Raw genomic sequence first — 25,414 nt, 5'->3', positions numbered from 1 at the left:
GAAATGAAATGTGACCGTTGTCACATTTCACCTATAAAAGAGGGAGCTGAAGAGGAATAAATGTGGGTTACAAGTTCTGAATTTTCTACAGCCTAAGAAAAATATTGTGTTCTATCTCTAGAAAGCTTAAGCGCTTATTTGAAGTGTATTCTACAATTTCGGTTAAAATTGTACGAGTGTTATCGAGCAGGAAATAAGTTTCGATCGGATTGTGTTTGTATTCCTTAGTGAATATCCTTCTCGCGGTTTCGAGAGGAAGGGGTGACGTAGGAGTTTTATCTACGAACATCCATAAAACCTGTCCTTTTATTTACTTTTTGCCTAACTTACTTTATAACCGATCTGCACAAACTTACTAATACCGCTCCAACCGAATTACTAATTTCCAAAACCGACCCAGCAATCTCCAAACCTGTCCTATTCAAATCCGGTTCTACCTATCTTGTGTGTGTGCTGCTTCAACCTGAAACAAACCACTTCCGCGCTTGAACTTTGTTCAAGGGTTTGTGACAGTTTGTGTAGTATTGAAACCCTTAATCTTTAACAGGATTAATCACCACCCTTTGAGTGAAAGACGATAACCGGCCAACCCCGGTCCCCCAGCCGCGACCTAGATCCTAACAGATTCGCATGAAGAATGGGAAATCAGTGGATGATTTCTCCATGAAATTGGCATCCATCGTGACTGGTATCTGCTCGTTGAGAGAGAAGATGGAGGAGATTTTCGTCACCAATAAATTCCTTAAAGTAGTGCCACAAACATACATGCAGATCGTTACAACGATCGAGCAGTTTGATGACCTCAAGAATATGATCGTCGAGAAGATTGTCGGTCGTCTCAAAGTCCACGAGGAGAGACTCTACGGCTTTGGAGACCAAGAGTAGGAGCACATATTGCTCAAGAATGATGAATGGATGTCTATGAATGAAGAAAAACGGAGAAGCAGATTTTTCTTCTAGATAGTCGAGTCGTAGAGTTATCTATGGAGATAATCGAGGTCGTGGAAAACGGCGAGGAGGAGGTGGAGGTCGTGCAAAAAGCTCATATTGATAAGAAGACACCAAAACCTGTAAAGACAAGAGCACAGTGAAGTGTTATGTTTGTCAAAAGTACGGGCACTATGTTGCCTAGGACAAAAAGTTTAATGATGAGGTAAACCTCACTATGACGAGGAGCCAACATTAATATTTTTTGAGGGAGTGACAAATAATTTTCCTAGAGACGGGGATGGTACAAGATGTATGGCTATGAATCTGAGGAATAATATGTACAAGGACAAAATACCGGTGGGGCGGCGCATTCTCGAACATATTAGGAACATCCAATTCAACGAAAGAACAGATGTACACCAATGGAAAGCCGAGGAAAACGGGAAGATGATTTCATGCAAAGTGTGGAACACCATCCGAGAGAAGCAGCAAACAATAGATTGGGATAATCTGGTCTGGTCATCAAAGGTTATTCCAAGACATTAATTCATCTTATGCCTTGCATTTCGGGAAAGGCTAAACATGAGAGATCGCGTCAGGAAGTGCTTGGAAATTCTAGATTCAAGTTGTCTATTGTGTGAAGGGAATGAAGAAATGGTTGATCATCTCTTCGGGAACTGTTCATTTGCCTCGAAATTTTGGAATAAATTTGAAAAAAATATGAGGGTGATTGGATTCCCGGGAGAGTGGAAAGAAAACAAGGAAGTGGTTTTGAAGAAAGCGAAGGGCACAATGTTTAAGTCAAAGATTTTCAAATGCGGATTCGGCTCAACAGTTTACAACATCTGGCGAGAGAGAAACGCGAGGGCATTCTCAAGGAATCGAAGAAGTTTGGAGCAGACCTGGGATGATATTGTAACTAATTATAGCGCGAACATCCAGAAGTGGAGAAGAGCCCCAAAAACGAACAGAATTGGAACCTCTACAGGAACTGGAATGTATCATATCAGGAAGTCACCAAAGACTCTATTTGTTTAGCGAGATAAACGCAATTTAAATTTGTTTGTAATTTCGATGATTGTTTTTAATTCATTTGTTTTTGAATCGTAACGAACTTAATTTTCTTAGACTTGTTTAGCAAAATACAAAAATTCATTTGATTTTATTCCCGTTTTTGAAATTTTTTAATGAAATGACATTAAGTTGTTTTTTTTAAATATATTTTTTTTCCACTAATCATATCAAAATATATATTTTCATTCATAATTTTTATTTATATATAATATTACATATTTATTTTATTTATATTTATATATATATATATATCAAAGAAAAATAAAATTAAGAGAGAGGATATATATGAGAGAGAAAATAATTCAATCCAGATCTTCTGCTACCGATTACCGTGTTCCCCTGTGGCGGACCAATCAGATTGCAGCATTATTATTTTAATAATAAATCAATCTGGGGAGGAGACGGAGGGAGGGAGAATCCGGAATCCGGGTTTCATCCCGGGTTCACACAAGACGCCGTTAACGGCAGCGTCTGTTAACGCCAGGAAATTAATATAATAATCATATGATACCCGGATAAGATATCTTCGCTCCGGGCACCGTCTCAGAGGTAAGGGTGAGATGCGATGGGAGCGAAGATTTCCACGCCCGTTGCTCTGACCCTCATGTAAACCCCCCATACCCACCCATGAGAAGACCGCTTGCCTTCCATGAAAATACACTTACCCGTCTATATAAAGACCAAAATGACAGGGATTTTATATTTCCGTTTATTAAATATTAATTTAATTATTGAAAATCGAATGCAGCGATATAATATTCGTTTCAATTAATTCATTCAGATTTTTTTTGTTTTTTTCATTCAATTTTTTTGGCCTTCAGACCCTCAGGAGCGAAGATATATATTGCTTCAATTAATTTTAATAATAACCTCATGTAAACCCCCCAACCCACCCATGAGAAGACCGCCTGCCTATCATGTGAATACACTTACTCGTGCATGTAAAGACCAAAATGACATGGATTTTATATTTCCGTTTATTAAATATTAATTTAATTTATTAAAGATCACATGAAGCAACCGAACAAATCTTCGCTTCAAGTACTATACTAGTTTTTTTTATTAATTTAATATTTCCGTTTATTAATAAATGTTAATTCAATTAATTTAAAATGACATGCATGAAACGACCAAATATTCGCTTTAATTAGTTCACTCTCATTTTTTTTACGAGGAGACGATTGAAAGCGAATATTTCTTCGTTTCACACATTTTTAGCCTGACGTTCATGTAAAACCCCTCCCCTCCCATGAGAGGACCACTTGCCTGTCATGTAAATTCACTTACCCGTGCATTTACATCCCGCGAATAAATCTTCGCTTCGAATAATAGTTTTTATTTTCAGTTCATTTTATGAATTTTTTTAAGAAGTTACGATATTGAACGAATATTTATTCGCTTCCATTACTTGTTGATATAATTTCAATTTCCCGCTACAATCCCACTCTCCATCATTTTCATTTTCATAAGCAACTGTTCATATTCTTCTCTCTCTATCTCCCGGCGATAATCCAAACACTCAACGTCGAAACCCTAGATATTTCTTTTATTCTACAAGGATTTCTTCTGAAGATGTCAGGGAACCAAGGCAACAACATGGAAGTGGATACCATCGACTCCCGAGAGGTCGTCTTGCAAGTCTGTAGGAGCATAAACGAAAACGAAACTGCCCCCACTCCTGCATCCAACGTCAATCCCCGCAATAAACCAGAGAGGTAGGTTAATCTTATTGTGTTTATATATTGTATACTAATTTTACACATGTTTATTCCATTTATTTAGTTGAATAATGATTTATGCTATCCCACCAAAAATAATGACTTCGAGGTTTAATAACTTTACATATGAAAGGAAGAGGAAGAGAAATACGAAGACGAATATGAAGTCGTCATCGACTGCTGAATCAGTTTCCACAGTTGCTGTCGAAGCTACTGATGTTGCTGCAGGTACTACCCATTTTGATGAGATTTTACCACCACCTTTTCACCCTAAAAAAAACCCAATGTTATTCCTACCTCCACTCCAACAGTCGATGAAGAGTTACCAGAACCACCCCCAGAAACCACTAATATTTCTCCGTGTACTACCCCATTCGATGAAGAGTTACCACCATCTCCCCAAAAAACCAAAACCATCAAGAAACGTAAACTGACATTTCTAACAAGATCATCACCTCATGGCCTCGCTCAACTGATTCCTAAATTGAGCGTAGAACAGAGGGAAGCCGTGAAGGAAATCGGGATTGGTTCTCTTCTTACAATGGGTGTCTCCAAGTGCCTTGCGCATTTTTCCAGACACGTAATCCAATGTTTTGACCCAGATAAGAGTTCTCTGGTATTGGCCAACGGTGATGAGATCCTTATCGATGAAGATCTCGTACAGCTCGTGATGAACCTCCCTAGAGGGGCAATGAACGTAGTCGAGTCCGTTGGGGGGGACAAGACTAAGGACCCTGATTTTTTTAATTTCTTGAGGGATTGGAAGACTAGATGGACCGGGGAAGACTCAAAAGCTCCTGAAACACTTTCTATGATCCCCAAGATATTAAGTAACACAAGTGCAGACAACGATTTCAAAATCGACTTCGTTGTCTTTGTTGTCTCAAGTTTTTTATGTCCAGTTCAAAATTCACGAGCCAGGTAAACATGTATTCAAACCCATTATATATCTAATTGTATTTGTGAATACTGACACATGTATTTTTTTCATTTCAGGTTCAAAATTCTCAAATCCTTAATGGATGTTGATAACATAAAGGAACTGAACTAGTGCCACATCACACTACAACGATTGGTTGACAGTGTAAGAAGTTGGAAAGAAAAAGCAAGTAAAGATAAAAATCTATATTTCGATGGACCTATAACCCTTTTATTGGTAAGTACTATTGCCTCTCTTGTATATGATTTATAGATATCTAATATTTTCTAACATGTTTCCCATTCCTTTACTCCAAATTTGCTACCTAGATGGTGTTTTTGTGGAAGGTGAACATATCCCCTACGAAAGAAAATGTCCAATAATCTCTTGTTGGGATGACGTCACCGTGTTAGAGTTTACCAACTTAGAAGTTCGCGCCGGTGGTTATGGGCTGGGCCGTGCAAGGGCGCGCTTAGCAGCTAAACAACCCGAGAATCCAGTTGACTCGATTGAAGTAAAAGAAGACGATAATGAGGTATGTGGAAACAAGAAATTGACTCCATTTGTCTATATTATCCTGTTTTCAAGATTAATGAAATCTGTTTTTCATAATGTACAGATGTTGACATCCAAAATCCTGCAAACTTTTAAAGATACAGCCCAACAGCTTAATTACCTATCAGTGGAGTTGGAGAAACGCAACATCGATCCGAAACCTTTTTTTGAGGCCGGTTTCCTGAACCTAAGAGAGTCTGAAGGGTTCATGAAACACTTGAAGGTGGTGAACGATGGTGATGTTCGTGTAGGTGTGGAAGATCCTCCAAGTGAGGCACTTGGGGACACTTTACTATGTGCGGACTTGAAAATCAATAGTCCCCCGGTTGAATACCCCCGTGAGAATGCAGTGGAGGACAATGCAGACAATCCACCAGCACGGGTTGAACTGAATGATTTTGAGGATGCAGTGATGCCAAATCAAGAAAATCCCTCAGATCACGTTGAACTAAATGATCTCGATGATGCCGTTCTGCACAATGAAGCTCCGTCACCCCCTGTGCAACCGAAAGATGTTGAGGATGTAGGTCCGGACATTGAAGATGAATCACTCCTTCTTGAACAGGAAGATGTAGAGGCTGCATTTCAGCACATTCAAGCCAAGTCACCCCCTCCTCAACAGGACGAACCTGAGGATGCAGTTCTGCCCAACAAAGATGACTCACCCAGTATTGAACCAACTGATCATGAGGGTGAAGGGAAGGAACCGGATGAGGCACACAAAGTGCAGACACCCACTGTTGAAGACGATGATCAGGGTGAAGGGAAGGAACAGGTTGAGGAACCCAAATCTCAACATGTTGAACTAAATGATCAGGGTGAGGGGAAGGAACATGTTGCGGAACCCCAAGCTCAGACTGTTGCACAAAATGATCAGGGTGAAGGCAAGGAACAGGTTGAGGCTTCTAAGGCCGTTGAATCTTCTGAAGATGAAGATGAAGGTGATGGGGGGGGACGCATCAACATTAGAGAATATCCTAAGAGGAAGACCTCAAAAATTCCTGTGCACCTTCGATCCCCTTACATGCAACAGGTTGCGGATATGTTGGACCACAAAATAACCAACAAGGAACAGAGATTAGCCGATTTTGTGTTTGATGAAGACCTGCCTCCATTATAAGTTACTTCGCATGCTTTTAGAAATTTGAAAAATGAAATTAGTTAGTTTTGGTCTTCTAAATGAATGTATTTTGCAGTGACGTTCTGTACGAAGGTGCACCGGGTAATATCACCCGTCGTCTATTTCAAACAATGAAAATGGGTCAAGAAATGGCGAGCGAAGTGATTGACGCTTGGTCCATAATTGTGCACTTCAAATGCCGTAGGTTGCCAAGGCATGAACCAAGAATAATTTGTTTCTCATCAATTTCACATGTAAGTGCTTCTCTTTTTTTGTGCTATGTATCCTTCAATGTTCATGACTTTGATGCTCTGCCCTTATTTTGCAGGTTAATATGGAGCATGATTCCACCTTATTTTCCCAATCCATTGAAGAAGACATGAGAAACTACGATGTCACAAAAGAAGACCTCATCTTCGCTGACATGGTATGTACATATCCCTCAATTCCAAGTAACGAGTATGCAATAAAATAATAAATGTTTGTATTCTTTTTACAGATATTCCTACCTGTCGTCTTTTCCAGACATTTCTTTCTTGTATGTGTGAATATTAAAGACTCCAAAATCATTGTACTAGACAACTCCGGTCGTCCTCATAGAATGAAAATTATGGACAAGTATGTCACTTTGAGGAAACAACTCGATTGTTTTGTGACTTTCTTGGTAAGTCAAGGCATAGAAAGAATGGCTGCAAAGGTTAAAAAATACAGGATAACGGCCCCAAAGCTTGACTGGCAAGACCAAACAAACAAGAAAGACTGTGGTGTATATTTAATGAGACATATGGAAACATATAGAGGAACGACGAAGGATTGGTCTATTGACATCAACGAAAATAATGTAAGTGTTATACCATATGTTATTGTATGACATTTAACAATTTTAGATGTTCTTATACTTTCTCTTGTTCTTTTGAAGGCCGAAGAAGCTTTGAGTACATTGAGGATAAAATATTTATACAGAATTCTTATGTCTGAGCACAATGTCAATAGGTTCAAGTTAAAGACTGCAATTAGATCAAGATATTAGGGATTTGTATGTGTTATACGGAATTATACTTGTACAGTAATTCTTATGTTTACACAGGTCAATTCACATATTTTTAATGTATGGATGTTTGATATTGAATTATAACTTATAATGCAATTCAGATCTTAATGTATGGACTGCAATTCAGATCTTAATGTATGGAGTTATAATGAATTGCTTATAATGTATTGATGTTTGATATGTCTTCTTGTACCCATATTTTTAAAATCATAAACGAGGTTATTTTCTTAACTGTGTGTTTTAATATTCTTAAACGAAGATATATTGTTAACATGATGAAACTGATAAACTTGCAACCGTAATATTGACATGATGACCACCTTTGAAACGAAATTATCTTCTTATGTCTTCTTGTGGCCCTGTTCTTAACTATAAATTTTCAAATTCCTAAACGAATATATCTTCTTATGTTCTTTTTTGGTGCAATCCATATTTTGAAAATCCGAGACGAAGATATCTTTTTCACTATATGTTTGCAAATTACTAAACAAAGATATCCTCTTAACTATATATTTTCACATTGTTCATACTCTCACTTCTTTGTGTTGTCGTCATATCAGCACAAAACATTTGTCGTCCATAGACTAATGCCCACTTTCGCCTAATGCTAAACATGCGTTTCAACCAGTCGTTGTTTTCAAGCCCGTAGTTTGTCAACATTTGATTCCAAGCTTCAACAAACTCTATCTCTTCTTCAAAATCATATATACAAGAAGAAAAATCCTTAGAAAATTCTCTGTAATTATGGAACACGGAGCTAAGATGTATGGCTGCATTTTGAAATATGTGCCAAATACAGAGACGATGATTTGTTTCGGGCCATGTAGACGCCAAGGCCTTAGCCATGGTCGCGTCTTGATCTGTAAGAATGGTTTTTGGTTTTTTCCCACGCATAGCTTTGGTGAAAGTCTCAAACAACCAATCAAAAGTCATCGCAGTTTCATCGTATAATAGAGCTGCTCCAAAAATAATTGATTGTTTGTGATGATTGACACCTACAAAAAGCGCAACTGGACGACCTTCATTATTCTTCTTGTATGTGGTGTCAAAACTGACAACGTCTCCGAAGTATGAATAATCGGACCGCATGTTGGAATCACACCAAAAAATATTCGTTATCAAATCGTCCGCATCAAGTTGAAAAGCATTATAAAAACCAGGATCAGTGGATTGTTTTTTCTGCAAATACTCTAATACACCCCCTGTTTCCCCAAAATTACTCTCTCTGGTTCTTTTCGTGCGCAGGTAATTTTTGTAATCCTCAGGAAGAAAACCTAGATTCTCCCTTCCACCGATTTGTTTAGACATTAGAGCATGTGATGACTTAGGAGGAATTCCCACGTTAGTGGCCATCTCTATATGTAAGCCTGCAACTGCAGAAATATTCCTATGGCATCTATACATGTGAGTTTTCTTTGGACTTGCAAGAGGATGACTATGATCACTAATAAAATTTACCACTTGGAACTTTCCATTGTCTGACCTCTTTATCCTCAATTTCGCTTCACAACCGAACCTCGTCACAGAACGGCTACGTCTCACATAGACATCACGTTTGTCTTTTCCCCGTTCACCCTGTGCACTACAACAAAAAACTCTATCCAGTATTTTACCATCGTTGTCTACATGTTTTGAACTGCGCCTTATACCAAATCCTATTAGTTTAGCGTATGCTAAGTAGAATACGTAGCCTTCTTCTTCACTCTCAAATTCCCTACCTAAATGTGGAATTAAGTTGGCTTCGATGTCCTCCAAAGGTTGGCCGTTTCCATCGAAATTCAATTGACGACGACAAGTAGCAGATTCGCTGTTCAATTTGAACACGTGGAAAATAAAGGTTCAACTAACCAAAACTTGTAGATAATTGTAAAATGAAGACAATATAAGCGAAGAGAGCTTCACTTCAACATTAATAACATTGTAATATTAGGCGAATAGAGTTTCGCTTTATAAGATATTATCAAAAAAGCTCTTAGTGAAGAGATCTTCGCTTACATATGCACGAAAAAAATTAGAGAAGTTAAACCACCATGTTACCTTAAATCATTAATATCATTCTCGTTCATATCATTCTCGCTCATATGTGTTCCTTCCTGATAATCAACCAGAATAGAACATTTCATGTCGAGTATTCAAAAAACATAAAAAAGGTTTGGACAAAAAGTAAAGAAGGTATAGATGACATTCAAAAACATACCATTTTTAAATTTAGGAAGATGGATTGATATTATAATGAAGTCTCCGGCGAAGGAGAGGTCGATGGTAGACAATGGAGTATCACTCCGGCGAAGAAATGGTCGTACAGGTGAGAGAGAGAACAGTACAAACTTTGTCTAGCTTAGCAGCATGGCTTGCTGCATGCAGCATTTAATGAAAAGGTGGCAGGTGTTAGGTGGCGGTGAGGTGACTTATTAAAAAAAATATTTCATTTTAATAATTAAATGACTAAAATTATTATGAATTAATATTAATAAATCAATCAATCAATCAGTAAGCGAAGATTGCTTCACATTATTATTTTGACAATTGTTTTAGAAAGATTATTTTGACATTTGTTTTAAAACATATTAATTATTTATCACATTAGGGGCGATTAACTTACATAGATTGCTATGTATTAATAAATGAATAAAAATTTATACTTCAAGTTCTACATTATTTCTTGATGTTTCAAGATTTAGTTTAATATAGGGCTGGTGTTTTAAAAAAACACAATTCGAAGAACAAAAAAGATAAATCTGAAATCAAATATGACATTAAGAAATTCAAGAATGCAAAATATTCAAATATTCAGTAACAAATTCAACCAACACATGTCTATTACAACAACAAAGGCTGCAAATCACAAGCAGCAATGGATTCTAGCAAGCTTGTGTGAGGAACACCAAACACATCCAAATATGTCTTCAAAGGATTCTCTGCCTCAAATACCCAAACAAGTTCATTAACATCGTGCCGAGACTTGTCGTATACAACTATAGTTTTGTCGTCCTCGGGCTCGACAAATGGATTCTCGATTTCTTTAGTTGTACCTCCTCCAGCAATTACAAACCCCGTAAGATCCAGTTTGTAAGCCGGGATGAATTCCCCTGCAAATATGAAAGTGTAACTGTCGAACAGTTTCGGCAGCTGAAAGAAAATACAAAACATTTTTAGTAATCATGGAGAATTGAATATCATATGGAGGAGTAGTAGGAATAAGACAAAACTTACGTTGTTCAAATACCGCATTCTTCCAGCTCTTGGACCACCCACAGTCCCATGATTATCTCGCTGCACCTCGTATGGTTCCTCGTCCACGTAACAGTTAAATCTGATTGATGATTTTATCCCTGTACAAAAGCAATAAGTGTTTTTAGTTTCATATATGTGAAAATGAATATTGAGTTAACAGTAAAGGGTTAAGAATAACAGAGTCTCACAATCAATGGTAAGGACCCAACTCCCGTTCAATATTGCCTTCAATACTTTGATAGTGCGACCGCATCCACCATTAGAATCGGTGGATACTATGACGTGGGTCACATCGTCTCACAACCTCATTGTCACCGTGGCACCACATGTGTTAGCATATTGTTGCATCAAGTGCTGTTTAAGAACAATCATAAATATTTCAGATAAACAGGATGAAAACTTAAACAATATGGAAAAAAAGGGAGAAATGTAAAGAATAGTACTATCTCTTCACTTGTTAATTGATTTGGGCATAAAATCCAGTCTTTGCCAAAGTTTTGGACGGATGCTGTGGCGGTTGCCTGCACGTGCATGAAAAAAAAACGGTCTTTGTTAGTATGTACTAGGGTTTCATGGAAATAATATCCCAAAACCTAACACTAGGTAAGTTTTCCTAAATACGATGGATTTAAATTGAAGGTGACATTTTGAGAGTAGGGTTTCCTAATGATTAACGAGAAAACAACAGCACATAACAGAATCTAGTTTAGTAGTTCCATAATCCTAAATATGAAAAGTTACTATTCAGGAATACGTACCATTGTGGAGTCGTGAAGATGTTGATTCTGGTTTGGTCGACGGTGAGCCGGTTGCGAATCGCCGTGAAAGGAGGCAGGAAGAGAGAGAGATGAATCAGGCGGAAATTATTATAAAATAATCATATTAGGGGGTATATATATTCATGTAACCGGGGCGAACATGTCTTCTTTCGAAAAGCGACTATTCATTCCATGTCACATGACACAGGGACCAGGGGCGAATAAGTGTTCTCTCGAGAAGCGACTATTCAATCCATTTTACATGGAACGTGGTCTAGGCGAACAAATATTCTCTACCAGCCAAAAAATTTAAATAAAAATAAAATAAAAATATGAATGAATTAATTGAAGCGAATATTATATCGCTGCATGTCATTCTAAATTAATTGAATTAACATTTATTAATAAACGAAAATAAAAAAATGAAAAAAAAATAGCCAGTAATTGAGGCGAAGATTTGTTCGGTTTCTGCATGTCATCTTCAATTAATTGAATTAATATTTAATAAATGGAAATATAAAATCCCGGTCATTTTGGTCTTCACATAGACGGGTAAGTGTCTTTCCATGGCAGTCAAGCGGTCTTCTCATTGGTGGGTATGAGGGGTTTACATGATGTTTTCATTAAAATTAATTTAAGCAAATACATCTTCGCTCATGAGGGTCTCCAGGCCAAAAAAATTAAACAAAAAAAACAAAAAAAATTAGAGCCCAGTAATTGAAGCGAATATTATATCGCTGCATGTGATTTGTAATAAATTAAATTAATATTTAATAAACGGAAATATAAAATCCATGTCATTTTGGTCTTTACATAGACGGGTAATTGTATTTTCATGGAAGGCAAGCGGTCTTCTCATGGGTGGGTATAGGGGGTTTACATGAGGTTTTATTAAAATTAATTGAAGCAAATATATCTTCGCTCCTGAGGGTCTCCAGGCAAAAAAAATTAAATAACAAAATTAAATAAAATTAATAAAAAAAAATATGAATTAATTGAATTAATATTTAATAAACGGAAATATAATTATTAAAATTAATTGAAGCAAATATATATCTTCGCTCCTGAGGGTCTCCAAGCCAAAAAAATGAAATAAATAATTAAATAAAATTCCTAAAAAAAAATGAATGAATTAATTGAAGCGAATATTATATCGCTGCATGTGATCTTCAATTAATTGAATTAATATTTAATAAATGGAAATATAAAATCCCTGTCATTTTGGTCTTTACATAGACGTGTAAGTTTATTTTCATGAAAGGCAAGCGGTCTTCTCATGGGTGGGTATGGGGGGTTTACATGAGGGTCAGGGCAACGGGCGTGTAGATCTTCGCTCACATCGCATCTCACCCTTCCCTCTAACACGGTGTCCTGAGCGAAGATATCTTATCCCGGTGCTATATGAATATTATATTAATTTCCTGGCGTTAATAGGCGCTGCCGTTAACGGCGTCTTGTGTGAACCCGGGACGAAACCCGGATTCCGGATTCTCCCTCCCTCTGTCTCCTCCCCAGATTGATTTATTATTAAAATAATAATGCTGTAATCTGATTGGTCCGCCACAGGGGAACACGACAATCGGTAGCAGGAAGATCTGGACTGAAAATAATTATATTAATAATTATTGTGCTAACTAGAACATGAATTGTTGTGTAAATTTAAATTTTAAGTACCATATTATATATATTAATTAATTTTATATATATTTAAAATTTTAATAATAAATATTGACAATAAATTTTCAAACATCTATATAGCATCTCTACTTATTAATTTTAAGGTTATTCATAATATTATGTATTAGTTAAATTTATTGAATAATTATTGACTCATTTTATTAATAATTTTTTGAAGTCAAAATTTTATATTTATTTATTAAAAATTTACATTGAAAAATTAACATACGTATATAACCCTATGTATTTCATCTCTACTTAATTTTAAGACTTATTAATTTTAGTCATAAATATCCCAGTTAAAGTCTTAAGCATTATCAACGATTTATAAAATAATATTTAAAATTTACGTCATTAACTAAGTTTTTTCAAAATCGACGTTAATAGTAGGACTTTTAATTGCGATTTTATATATCGATTGTTAATTTTGTCAGTTATAACATTTTTATAACATTTTTTTTTTAACTATATAGCGTTTTTTTTCTATCAGAACAAAATGACTTAGTTATCTTCCAAAAAGTTTATACCTCTTATTCAACAAACCTTAGCATCTAATTAGTCAATATAAATACATTTATTAATTGACATACAATATATATAATGCTTCTTTGACAACGAGGCTTATAAAATATTTTAGAATATAAGATTGTTTATTTATATATTAATTTTTATTATGAATATAGAAATCTAGAATAACATTTACATGTTTTCCACTCCAACTTAAAGTATAAGTGATTTTTAATTTATCAAAAATTACTATTGTTATTTAAACTACCTTAGTGAGTTAATATTTTTTATCTATAATTTTTATTTATTGTATGGATTTTGAATTTGTTATGAATTGGTTTATTAAAACAAGAATTTTGTTAATACATTTTATAAGAAAAAAAATATTTAGTGACGTTTTTGCTTTAATAGAACCAAAGCATGCATGTCAGTGTATACGTAACATAGGAGCAAAGATATGTATAATACGTTCGATCTATCCATCTACATCTACAGATGAATCTTCAAATCAAATGCCTTTTTAATTATTGCACGCAGTGGCTAAGAGGAATCAGAATATTATGAATATCTATGTAAAGTAAGCAATTTATCAATATTCATCATTTTGTATCCTAAGTTGTATAAATATATAATATTTTTGAGATCACAATGGTGTATCTTTTGTGTTTATTATAATTATATATAGTTTAGTTAAGTTTTCATTTAAAATAAAATTATTTTACCAATTTTAGTTTGTCCAATATTTGTTATAAACAATTATGTGTACATGTATTATTTATGTTGATTCGAGATTATTATTAGTTATTTAGATTCAATCTTGTTTGTATGTAAAAATAGGTTAATTTCACAATTACCTATAAATCAACTTATACAATTAGTTGTACTGAAAATAGAAATATGGAACAAATGGATTTTTGATGGTGAGATCGATATGACTAATTCTCATATCATTTGGGTAAAGGCAAATGGAACGGTAGATCATGTCTTTGTGCACATTTTGCTGGAATTTAAATTTATCCTATTTCATGTTTAAGTGTTGATTTTTTCTAGATTTAATGGATAATTATTGTCATTTATTGTTGGTTTTTATTGTAACTGTGATTCTTACCCATTCAATATTTTAAAAAGTACACTATAAAGAAATAATAAATTGTATTTAAAAAAAAAATATATATATAAAATAATTTTTTATTTTTTCACATTAACTAAGTTTTTCTATTTTATAATTTATAAGCGTTTTATCGTAAACAAATCTAAGTGTAAATAAATAATCATATGGTACATCTCTATTTTCTTTATAAAAAACAAATGTTCTTACTTTGCAAATTAAAAAAACTCAGATAATATATATATATATATATATATATATATATATATATATATATATATATATATATATATATATATATATATATGTAATTTAACTATGAACGCTGTATTAACGACATGTAATATTTTAATTTATTTATTATTAATAAAAAACAATATATATACAAACAAAAGATAAAACTCATACATGTGGATTTATTGTAATTTCGTTATTGTCTGAATTTCTTCATATCTTTATAATTAAAACCAATACTCTTTGGCTTCATTTTCTAGAGTCTTTAATATTTCAATCTTTCATTTTTATTTTATTAATATGTGACAAACATTCATAATTTAATTTGTAATGATATAATTTTTCAAAATAATTCCGATATTAAAATGTGTAATATTTTTTAAAATTATAAACTTTTTAACTTTATTAATCTTTGAAAATTAAATTTATAACATTCAATATTATATAATTGTACACATGAATCATGTCTTCTTTCTTTTTTTCTTTTCTAAAACAAGTGTTAAAATGAAATTATTGTTGAGTAGACAACAAATATTAGAATGATAAACAAGAAAAAAAAAAGTGACAAAAATGGTTCAAAGATGAAATTAGAATAGCGGCAATAGTATAAATTTTGGGTAGAGGTAATATTATCAATAAATTTATCTAAGAGTTTCAACTCAACTTCTACATAAGAATTTGTCTTCGTAGGAAGGAAAGAGTAGAAAAATGCTTAGAATAGAGGCTGGAACCAACCTTTTCAAGTAATTCTTCCCCTCATAAACCTATAATGTATAAAGTGGATAATATTATTATTCCTAAGAACCATCTCTTTTACACCCTCTCACTCAAATAATGCACTAGGAATAACTAAAAGGAGACCCTCCTGCCTGGATTATTATTGTATTGTTGGTTCTCCACATGCACTTTCATCCTTTTTTTATTAATATTGTTACTATAATAGTAATTATTTAAACAAAGTGTTAATTATATTCTTCAAACTGTTGCCAAGAACATAAGTAAATATTAAATCTATACAAAAGGGCACATGTTGGTTAATAGTGCTTTTAACCTTATGAATAATAAGTTAAAATAAAAAAAATCCACTACTCATCAACTTATCATGGATTTTTTTTGATGACATCTAGAACAACAAATATAAACAACCCTAATGATTTTGATTAGAGGATCGTCTATGTTATTTCTAGTGACTATAGTTTCACATAATTATCTCAGCTTCGTAACTACAAACATCAAAAGTTATCAACGAGCAAGAAATTTTCAACATCAAAACAAGTTCAACCGAAAGCAAAAAATTCATCAACAGGAAAATGACAAAAAAACAATATATTGACAAACATCTATGAATTTTTATAATGAGGTTCACATTATTCAAACTGAGTTATAGTCCTGTCCATATGTAATTTTTTCTTGTAATGAATATAACAATTTCACTCATTCACATTTAAATGTACGAGAGTCACATAAAGTCGCATAAATTAATGAAACACTAAACTAAACAAAAACACAATATAATTTGTCATAAGTTAATCATGAATACAACGTAAAAACAAACATAAACTCCCAATCAGATCACTATAGTCCGGATTTGGTTGGCTCATGGCTGAATATTGGAATTTTCAATAGGCTACTGGCTAAAATGAAGATCTCTTCTTCAAAGCACCAAAAAAACTGAAGGGTCTCCAAATGATCCAATGTAATAGCTAGGACAAAAGTTTCAGAAACTCTTGAATCACCCGCCTTAAATTTTTTAATTTCGTTGAAGTTTAATTTGTTGTTTTCACGATAACGTCATCATTCAAACAAGTAAAAGATAAAATAATATTAAGCAAAAAAAATGATAAATTGATATTAAACACACTTCTATTATATCTCCTTTTAACTAAAGGTGGGCCACAAAGTTGAATTTAATTATTATTATGTTCTTTTTTATGGTAATATATTGATGACATTTCCATGTCAAATGATACTATGAGATGAGAATTTCTTAAAATTGGCAGAGTGCTAATTCATTTTGTAATTATTTTGGTGAACCTTAGGAATATATATATATATCATTTTTTTTTAAAGGTTCGTTACAATTTTTTCATTTACAAAGTGTTGTTCTTGGCTGTTTCATCACTTTTATTAGATCTCAAGTATTTTAAGAAATTGCTTACAATATATATAATCACTTTGGACAATATTTTATCAAGGCAGGTTTTTTTTTCTTTCACTTTTCGGCTTTTTCACTTGCAGTTTACTGTTGTAACTTAAATGCATGTTTCATCCTATGTTTTATCAATACAACTATACTAGTATAAAAATAAAAATCAAATGAAATTAACAGACCTGCAACAAATGACATAGAGGTAAAGAATATGACTTCCCAAACTCACATAGAATAATATTCTTTCAAATGATTGGAAAAAAAATTAACCGATAAACCAAGTTTGAATTCATAGCCATCAAAATAATATATATATATATATGTAATAATTAATTATAAGAAGAACCAATGGAATATGTACACCTTTGATGAACTAACCCATACTAACATTTCGAATCATAACTCAAAGAAAGTGGTTTCAACTTTGAAATATATGCTCAAAATAAGATTCTTGGCCCCACTAATATGTATATATACCTCTTCTCCCTTGTTCACAAAATTAAATCATCATCCATCCGAAGCAACTTACAAAGTTTTCTCCTCTTCCTTTTGTGAGGCTATCGTACTGTATTTATTTTTCTCATTAAGAAATTTTTAACAAAGAGAAAATGAGCCGGGAAGGTGGAGAATGGATGTGTGGGTCATGCCGAAATATAAATTTCAAGAAGCGTGACAACTGCAATAGGTGTCAATGCCCAAAGTTTTCTAGCGAAGGACAACTTCAAGCGTATGCTATGCCAAGATCAAACGACATCTTGCCCGGTGACTGGTACTGCAACATCATCAATTGTGGAGCTCATAACTATGCAAGCCGGATTAACTGTTACAAATGCGGTGGAATGAGGGATGATGGATATTGTAGCTACTCTTTTGATTGCAATAGCCTCCCTGGATGGAAAACCGGTGATTGGATGTGTGCAAGGTTCGTGATCATTATCTTTTTGTTTAAACTTTTCATAATTTCATATATAATGCACATGTTGCATGTACCATATGATTAACAAACCCAAATCAGAAGTGTTATAATATATTGAGTCACAACCAGAATCAAAACCTAGACCAATACAAAGTGTTCTGGAGTTAAACCCCTTTTGATTGAAGTTACATAGTTAAGAGTTTTTAATTATGTAAAATTAATATTTGCTTGATTAATCCAGGTTTGGGTGTAGTGCACACAATTATGCTCATAGAATTGATTGCTTCAAATGTCAAACTCCAAGACAATCAAGTAAGCAAAAAACATAATAACTTATCATATAGATGTTTGCATATCATGATGTTTAAGGAACTTAAATTTGTCTCAAAATTAAGTTTCAGGTTGAGGAATATTGTCAGACATTTTCAAACATGAAGATCATGAAGAAGCAACTTATATTATGAAGCTGTTATTTTGATGTTTCTCTTTTTTGACTTACATTCCAATTTACTATCTACCTGTTAAGCTCGATCATTCCTAGGTTTTGTTACCCAAGACTTAAGAAATATGTATCTTCCCGTAAAGGGTTTGTTAATCTACTAATTATTAATGTCTGGATATTTCTCATTGAGGAAATTATATTTATAGCAAAACAATAAAAGAAAGGTGACATGATACATGAAACATAAGTTACAATTTATATGGCAGTGTTTTATGCGTGATACAATTATCTTATATATAGAGCATAAAAGAAATATAATTTTTTAATAAACTACCAATAATAATATAAGATAATATAAATTGTATATGTTATTATTGTTTAATTTAAATTATAAATAATTGTACAAATAATATATGATTTATAATTTTAGTATATAATACTATAAAAACGTATTATAAGAATAAAATTATAATTTTATATTTTTAATTAATTAGAGTGAAAATATGAATTTAAAATTACTTTTATATAATTAATATTTAATTATTGTTATTCTCTTCATTTATTTATTATTATAAAATATTGTACTATTATTATTATTATTATATTTAATAACTAATGTAATTTTAATAAAAGTATATAAATTAATTATAAATTAAACGATTTATTATATTAATTAAATTAAATATTATTAATAATTATAATAAAATAAATTTAAAATAAAAATAATATATATAATAAACAATATTATTTATAATCTAATTAAAGTAGAGAAAATTATCATAATAATAATAGTTAATAAAATTATTATTATTTTTTTAAAATTAAATAAGAACTAGAATGACACCCCACAATTAAGGACTACCACTAGGATAACTTGTTGAGGTAATTAATAAATAAAATTATTAATATAAAAATGCATAAATATTTTTTAATTATAATATTTGACTAATTTTAAAAAATATATAATATTAAAATTATTATATATAATAATAATATTGAAACTGAATAAAATATATTTAATATATTATATAATAATAAGTTTAATATAATATTAATAGTGGGTAAAATGATAAATTATAAATTAAATGATATAAGAAAAATATTATACATAATCGGATTAGTTACAATTTTATACTAAAAAATTAACTCACCAACTGTTGGGATATGATCCAGAGTCTAGAGAGAAATATCTCTTAATGCAAAAACAATAACAACATTAAACAATTGTAGAAAAAATAATAATTAAATAACGCAAACACAACATTTATAGTGGTTCAATCAAAACAGGTATACATCCACTTAAACACACACGAAAGACTCTCAACTTTATTATCAAGAATTTTACAGAAATATTACAATCATTCTCTTATAATGAAAACTCACACACAACTCAAATGGATGTGAAGCTCACAAGACAAAAACATGAATTTTTCTAAAGTGCCCAACTACAACATTACATAAACCTTAATTATGTCAATAAATTGTCCAAAACTCTCATAAAACTTCCAAAATACTCGTACCATATTTTCCTAATTGTATTTTCATAATAAAATATATAATTTTTTTTTTGTTAATCTTATTTTATAATATCAAGGTTATACTTTATACATTAAAATGTATAGTTTCTTTTTTTTATTGAATATATTCTTTTCTTATACCCTGATTGTGTACCATAACATACCATAATTATAATATTATAAATTCATTCTAAACATTCTACCTTAATTAATAAGATATCTCCATCTTGTCTTCCATTATTTTCTTTGTAAACAAGCAAAGTCTCTATAGCTCCCAATTCTAGGAATTGCCAACATATTAACAACATTGTCACATTCTCGATAACAAATTCTCTTTACTCAATTATGCTCCTCTCGATGTACAACCCCACATCAAAATTTAGCGTGAAAAACTCCCTCGACAAGAGTAAAAAATCACGAGACTCTTAGTCCGTTAAATCATCCATTATATGATCACATTTAATGGGTTACATTATATTTTTGCAAATTAAGATTTATATTCTAATGGATTACATAAATCTTCAAAAATATCATCATCATAAAAAATGACATACATAAAAATGTAGCTTCACCAATGGTGGACTACCTAAACCTAGGTATCTAAGGAGATAAGATAAAGTAGTTGCAGAAAAAGAGTTTTTCTTTTTTACGTTTGCCTTCATCTTGTTCATGTCTCTAGAATTTACAATTAAATAGATTACCTAAATCATAAAGAACAATATCATCATGAAAGATGACATATACATATATAATGTATCTTCATCCATTGTAGAAATACATAAACCTAAGTATCTAGTGATTGAAGAGAAAGTAAAAGATTTTCTTGTTAACACATGCCTTCGTCTTGATTTTCTTCTTCTACTCTGTCTTCTTCCTTTTCAAAATTTTATATCTATTGAAATTTGAGTACACCCAAAAAGAAATTTCATCGCATATTTCCTCAAAATAAGATATTAATTGAAAGTCAAGAAGACCAATTCCCTCGTCTACTTCTTCAAAATCAGATATTCATCAAAAATCCAAGACACCCAATACAAACATCAATTCTCTACTTTCTTAAAGTAAGATACAGATTGAAAGCCGAGAAGACCCAAGATAAACTTTCATCGTCTATTTCTTAATAAATAATTATGTATCTAGCGACATCTCTTTACTCAAGATCAATATCTAGCAAAACATTTGACACTCATCTTGCCTTTAACTTTTCACACTCAATCAACTTAAATCACATATTTCTCCTTGAAAAAAATAACTTGCAATGTACTAGTCTTTGAATAATGTCAAAACAACTAAAATTTCAAGAATATTCTTTCAAGATTCACTAATTATCTTCAATTGATTTCACCATACTTCATAGTTTCTTCGAAAAAATTACGAATGTCCTTACATTTGAATTGATCGAACCTCTCATCTAGCCCTTTTTTCATGACTAGGAATCTCATTCAGGTCTCATTCATCTTCTTGCATTATAAGACAATTTAATGATCTTATTTGCTTTTAAATTGATTGAGTCTCTCATCTATCCCATTTTTTATGACTAGGAATACCAAACAATGTCTCAATCCTCTCTTCAATAAGATGACAAATCAATTATCGCATTCATCTAAACTATGATCTTCAATGCATGAACAATTAAGATAGCACAAAAGAAGTAACTAAATGATCACTTGAATTTACTAAGTCTCCCATTTAGCCCCTTTTCATGATTATGAATCTCATTCAATGTTTTATGCAATGTTTTTTCTTGGTTCATTTGAGAATTACTCTCATAATGTCTCCGCCTAAACTTATATGTGTTTTTCTTTGTCTTTCCCTTCACGATCTTTCATTCATATTACGTGTTAATTAGCAATATGAAAATCCTTAATCAACCTCCAACTCAATGCAATCTTGCAATTTGGCCTGAAGGATTACTTTGTCAACATGTCGACAATGTTGTCATTGGTAAACACCTTTTTTTATAAGACTTGTTGTGTACCATTCTTTCCTTCATTAATGACTAAATATACCTCTTTACCAAGGTCATCCTCCTACCAAACATTAGAATAAATCTCAGTGGTCTCATGAAAATTCTCCCTTGGTAGTGTACCTTCTCGATGACATATCTCCACCTCGAGTTGTGATTCTTCTTGAATCACTAATTATGACTCCATTGTGTGTTCTCTAGCTTTATCAAACTTTATACATTCACTTGAAAAAAACATTATATTCACCTTCTACCTCTATAATTTTTGACATTCTCTAAAAATCCAATAAAGAAAATTTCTTTGCCCATGTTACAACTTCCCTTACATTACCATGAGTTAAAGTTCTTACACCAAGAACTACATTCTTACCCAATTCTTACAAGCTTTAAAGGCCAAATCTCAGATGCCAAAACCTTGATGTATATGGAGTGACCTTAGAGATAATAACTAAACAAACGTGTGAATTACCTTGTAAAGAATACATATTATTTTTATTTACTCTTTCCATGACAACTAAAGTACCTTGCTCACAAGAAATGGTTCATTTCTTTCCTTCTAAACTTAACATTTTCTAGTATGCTTATTTTGTTTTAGACATTCTATTTTGAGGTGTCCTTCCTCTTAACACTATAAGCACTTCATATTTTCTTTAGTCTTCAACTATACTTAGAACTATGACTATTTTGCCTTCTTTCTTATGATGTTATATACCTCTTGCAAATATTTCTCCCCCTTGTCTTCTTGTCTATAATCTTCCTCTTGGTTTATTTTCTGGACACCAAATTACCTAATACTTCTTCCATCTCAAATTTGGAATTAAATTATACCAATAAGAACTACAACTTGAACATCTTTTAGAAACCTCCCTAGAACTTGTCAAGAACTTTCCAAGGATCCTCCAACCTCTTCACCTTCCTCTCCTCTCGAACAACCTCGCTCTGATACCACTTGTTGGGATACTATGAGATTAAGTATCCATTAATTCAAGACAAACAAATTGTTGGGTCAAATTATTTTGACTAAGTGTTAAAATAATTTAACCATTGATATTTTGATGATGAAATAACTTATGAGTTTTGATACAGGTGTATTGAGATAATATGTTTTAAGACTTGGATCTAATGAGGGTCATTAGACTGATTTTGGCTTTCATTGCATAAAATTAGACTTACAGTCTAACTCATCGGAGTTAGACGTGTAGTCTAATAGATGTAAAGAATTAGACGCAAGTCTAATGAATACACGAAATTAGACGTAAGTTTAATAGAATTAGACGTACAGTCTAACTCATCGGAGTTATACGTGTAGTCTAATAGATGTAAAAAATTAGACGCAAGTGTAATGAATACACGGAATTAGACATAAGTATAATATAATTGTAATTAGATGGGTAGTCTAATTGATATTCGGAATTAGACGTACAGTCTAACTCATCGGAGTTAGACGTGTAGTCTAATATATTTGTAATTAGATGGGTAGTCTAATTTATGCGGAATTAGACGTGCAGTCTAACTCAGTGGAGTTAGATGTGCAGTCTAAAAGAATGAAAGTTAGACATGCATCTAACTCCTTCAGACTAACCGGAATTAGACGTGCAGTCTAACTCGATGGAGTTAGACGTGTAGTCTAATGGTTATTGAATAATTAGACGTGTGGTCTAATTAATGAAAGTTAGACGTGCGTCTAACTCCTTCAGACAAGTCTGAGGTAGAACTGGAATTAGACGTGCAGTCTAACTCAGTGGAGTTAGACGTGCAGTCTAATGGTTATTGAATAATTAGACGTGTGGTGTAATTAATGAAAGTTAAACGTGCGTCTAACTCCTTCAGACAAGTCTGAGGTAGAACCGGAATTAGACGTGCAGTCTAACTCAGTGGAGTTAGACGTGCAGTCTAATGGTTATTGAATAATTAGACGTGTGGTCTAATTAATGAAAGTTAGACGTGCGTCTAACTCCTTCAGACAAGTCTGAAGTAGAACCGGAATTAGACGTGTAGTCTAATTCAGTGAAGTTAGACGTCCAGTCTAATGGTTATTGAATAATTAGACGTGTGGTCTAATTAATGAAAGTTAGACGTGCATCTATCTCCATCAGACAAGTTTGAGGTAGAACCGGAATTAGACGTGCAGTCTAACTCAGTGGAGTTAGACGTGCAGTCTAATGGTTATTGAATAATTAGACGTGTGGTCTAATTAATGAAAGTTAGACGTGCGTCTAACTCCTTCAGACAAGTCTGAGGTAGAACCGGAATTAGACGTGCAGTCTAACTCAGTGGAGTTAGACGTGCAGTCTAATTGTTATTGTAATTAGACGCGAGTCTAATTCTATTAGACCATGCGGTTTAATAGACGTTTTTCTATTAGAAGGAGATGACTTATTTCATTAGACTTATTTTCACAATCCGTCTAACTGAAATACGTCTAATGCTTAGTTTAAGCAGTACACTTGAATCTAGCATCTCACCTACCCACGTGCTATAGTTGTACCTTACTTCTGCTCCACTTTCTATTGAAGATTAGTACAACAGCTATACGCATCCAATCAAGGAATGCCACATAAGAGAATTTTCCTCAAATTACTTGTTTTGCAGGTATATCCCTGATGGAATATTCGGCGCATTACCAGTTCTGTACGGCCACGATCCTTGTGCTCAGAACCTGTTGTGTACAATGAAGACTTTCCAATGGAAGAGTGCCACGTATCATTCTTGAAGTTTCGACCGTTAGCTCCTGCTCAGTACTTGCCAATCTTGCTTACTGAAACTACAGAGAATTCAAGCCTTTGAATATTGTGAAGCTTCTTTCTGATTGTACTGTGTGTGAATCGAGAGAGAGAGCTAGAATCAAAACACCTTTAGCTGAGTGATATTCTTCATCGTGTAATTGAACAGAAAGTGTTCTGTTCAATAGTGAGCTAAGTGTGTGTGTAAACTGTATTTGATTATAATCATATTATATAGAATCCTTCCGGTGGTTGGAAGAAGGGGTGACGTAGGAGAGTTTCTCCGAACATCTATAAACAAACTGTTGTGTTCTTCTTTTCTGTCATCTTTTCATATTTCATCTTGTGCTTCAAACCCAAGTAAACAATTCCGCCTTGAATCCGTTTCAAGTGTTTACACAAGTTTGCATAGAATAGAAAGCGAATTAAATCCCCAACAAGATTTATTTCAAACCGTTTTTCATAAGCCTTCATCCTTAGCCAGACCCCCGTCTCTATCGATAAAGTCGATCCTATCAATTGGTATCAGAGCCCTGTTTCTATTCTCAAGCCTTTCCTGAAATATGTCGAACATACCCAAAGATGTCAGTGCTACAACCATTCCAACCTTCTCTCGTGAAAACTACATTGTTTGGAAGAAAAGAGTTCGTGCTCATCTCTCTTCTCTTCATGATGACATGTGGAGCATTGTCATAGAAGGTCCTATTAAGATTGATAAGGAGAAGGCCGACTGGACCACTGATGAAAAGAGGAAGAATAACTTCAACAACATGGCTCTTGATGTTCTTTACAAATCTCTCGATGACAGTATGCTCA

General features: G+C 32.9%; 1 protein-coding gene across 2 annotated transcripts; it reads left to right on the top strand.

The window, feature by feature from the left end:
* The first annotated feature begins 17,572 nt into the window (after positions 1-17,572).
* On the top strand, positions 17,573-18,525 carry LOC124913655 (RNA-binding protein involved in heterochromatin assembly dri1-like). 2 transcript variants are annotated; one of them, XM_047454064.1, is made up of 3 exons: positions 17,573-17,956; positions 18,192-18,262; positions 18,352-18,525. In XM_047454064.1, exons 1-3 carry the CDS (start codon positions 17,643-17,645, stop codon positions 18,354-18,356), a joined length of 390 nt encoding a protein of 129 aa, XP_047310020.1. In that variant the 5' UTR covers positions 17,573-17,642; the 3' UTR covers positions 18,357-18,525. The 2 variants fall into 2 exon arrangements, with proteins under 2 accessions (XP_047310020.1, XP_047310019.1); XM_047454063.1 differs by having other exon boundaries at positions 18,346-18,525.
* Positions 18,526-25,414: the final 6,889 nt, after the last annotated feature.

The sequence above is a fragment of the Impatiens glandulifera genome, chromosome 9 (genome assembly GCF_907164915.1).
Source record: "Impatiens glandulifera chromosome 9, dImpGla2.1, whole genome shotgun sequence".
In the NCBI taxonomy this organism is placed as follows: domain Eukaryota; kingdom Viridiplantae; phylum Streptophyta; class Magnoliopsida; order Ericales; family Balsaminaceae; genus Impatiens; species Impatiens glandulifera.
This window is presented reverse-complemented; position numbering and strand designations above follow the sequence as displayed.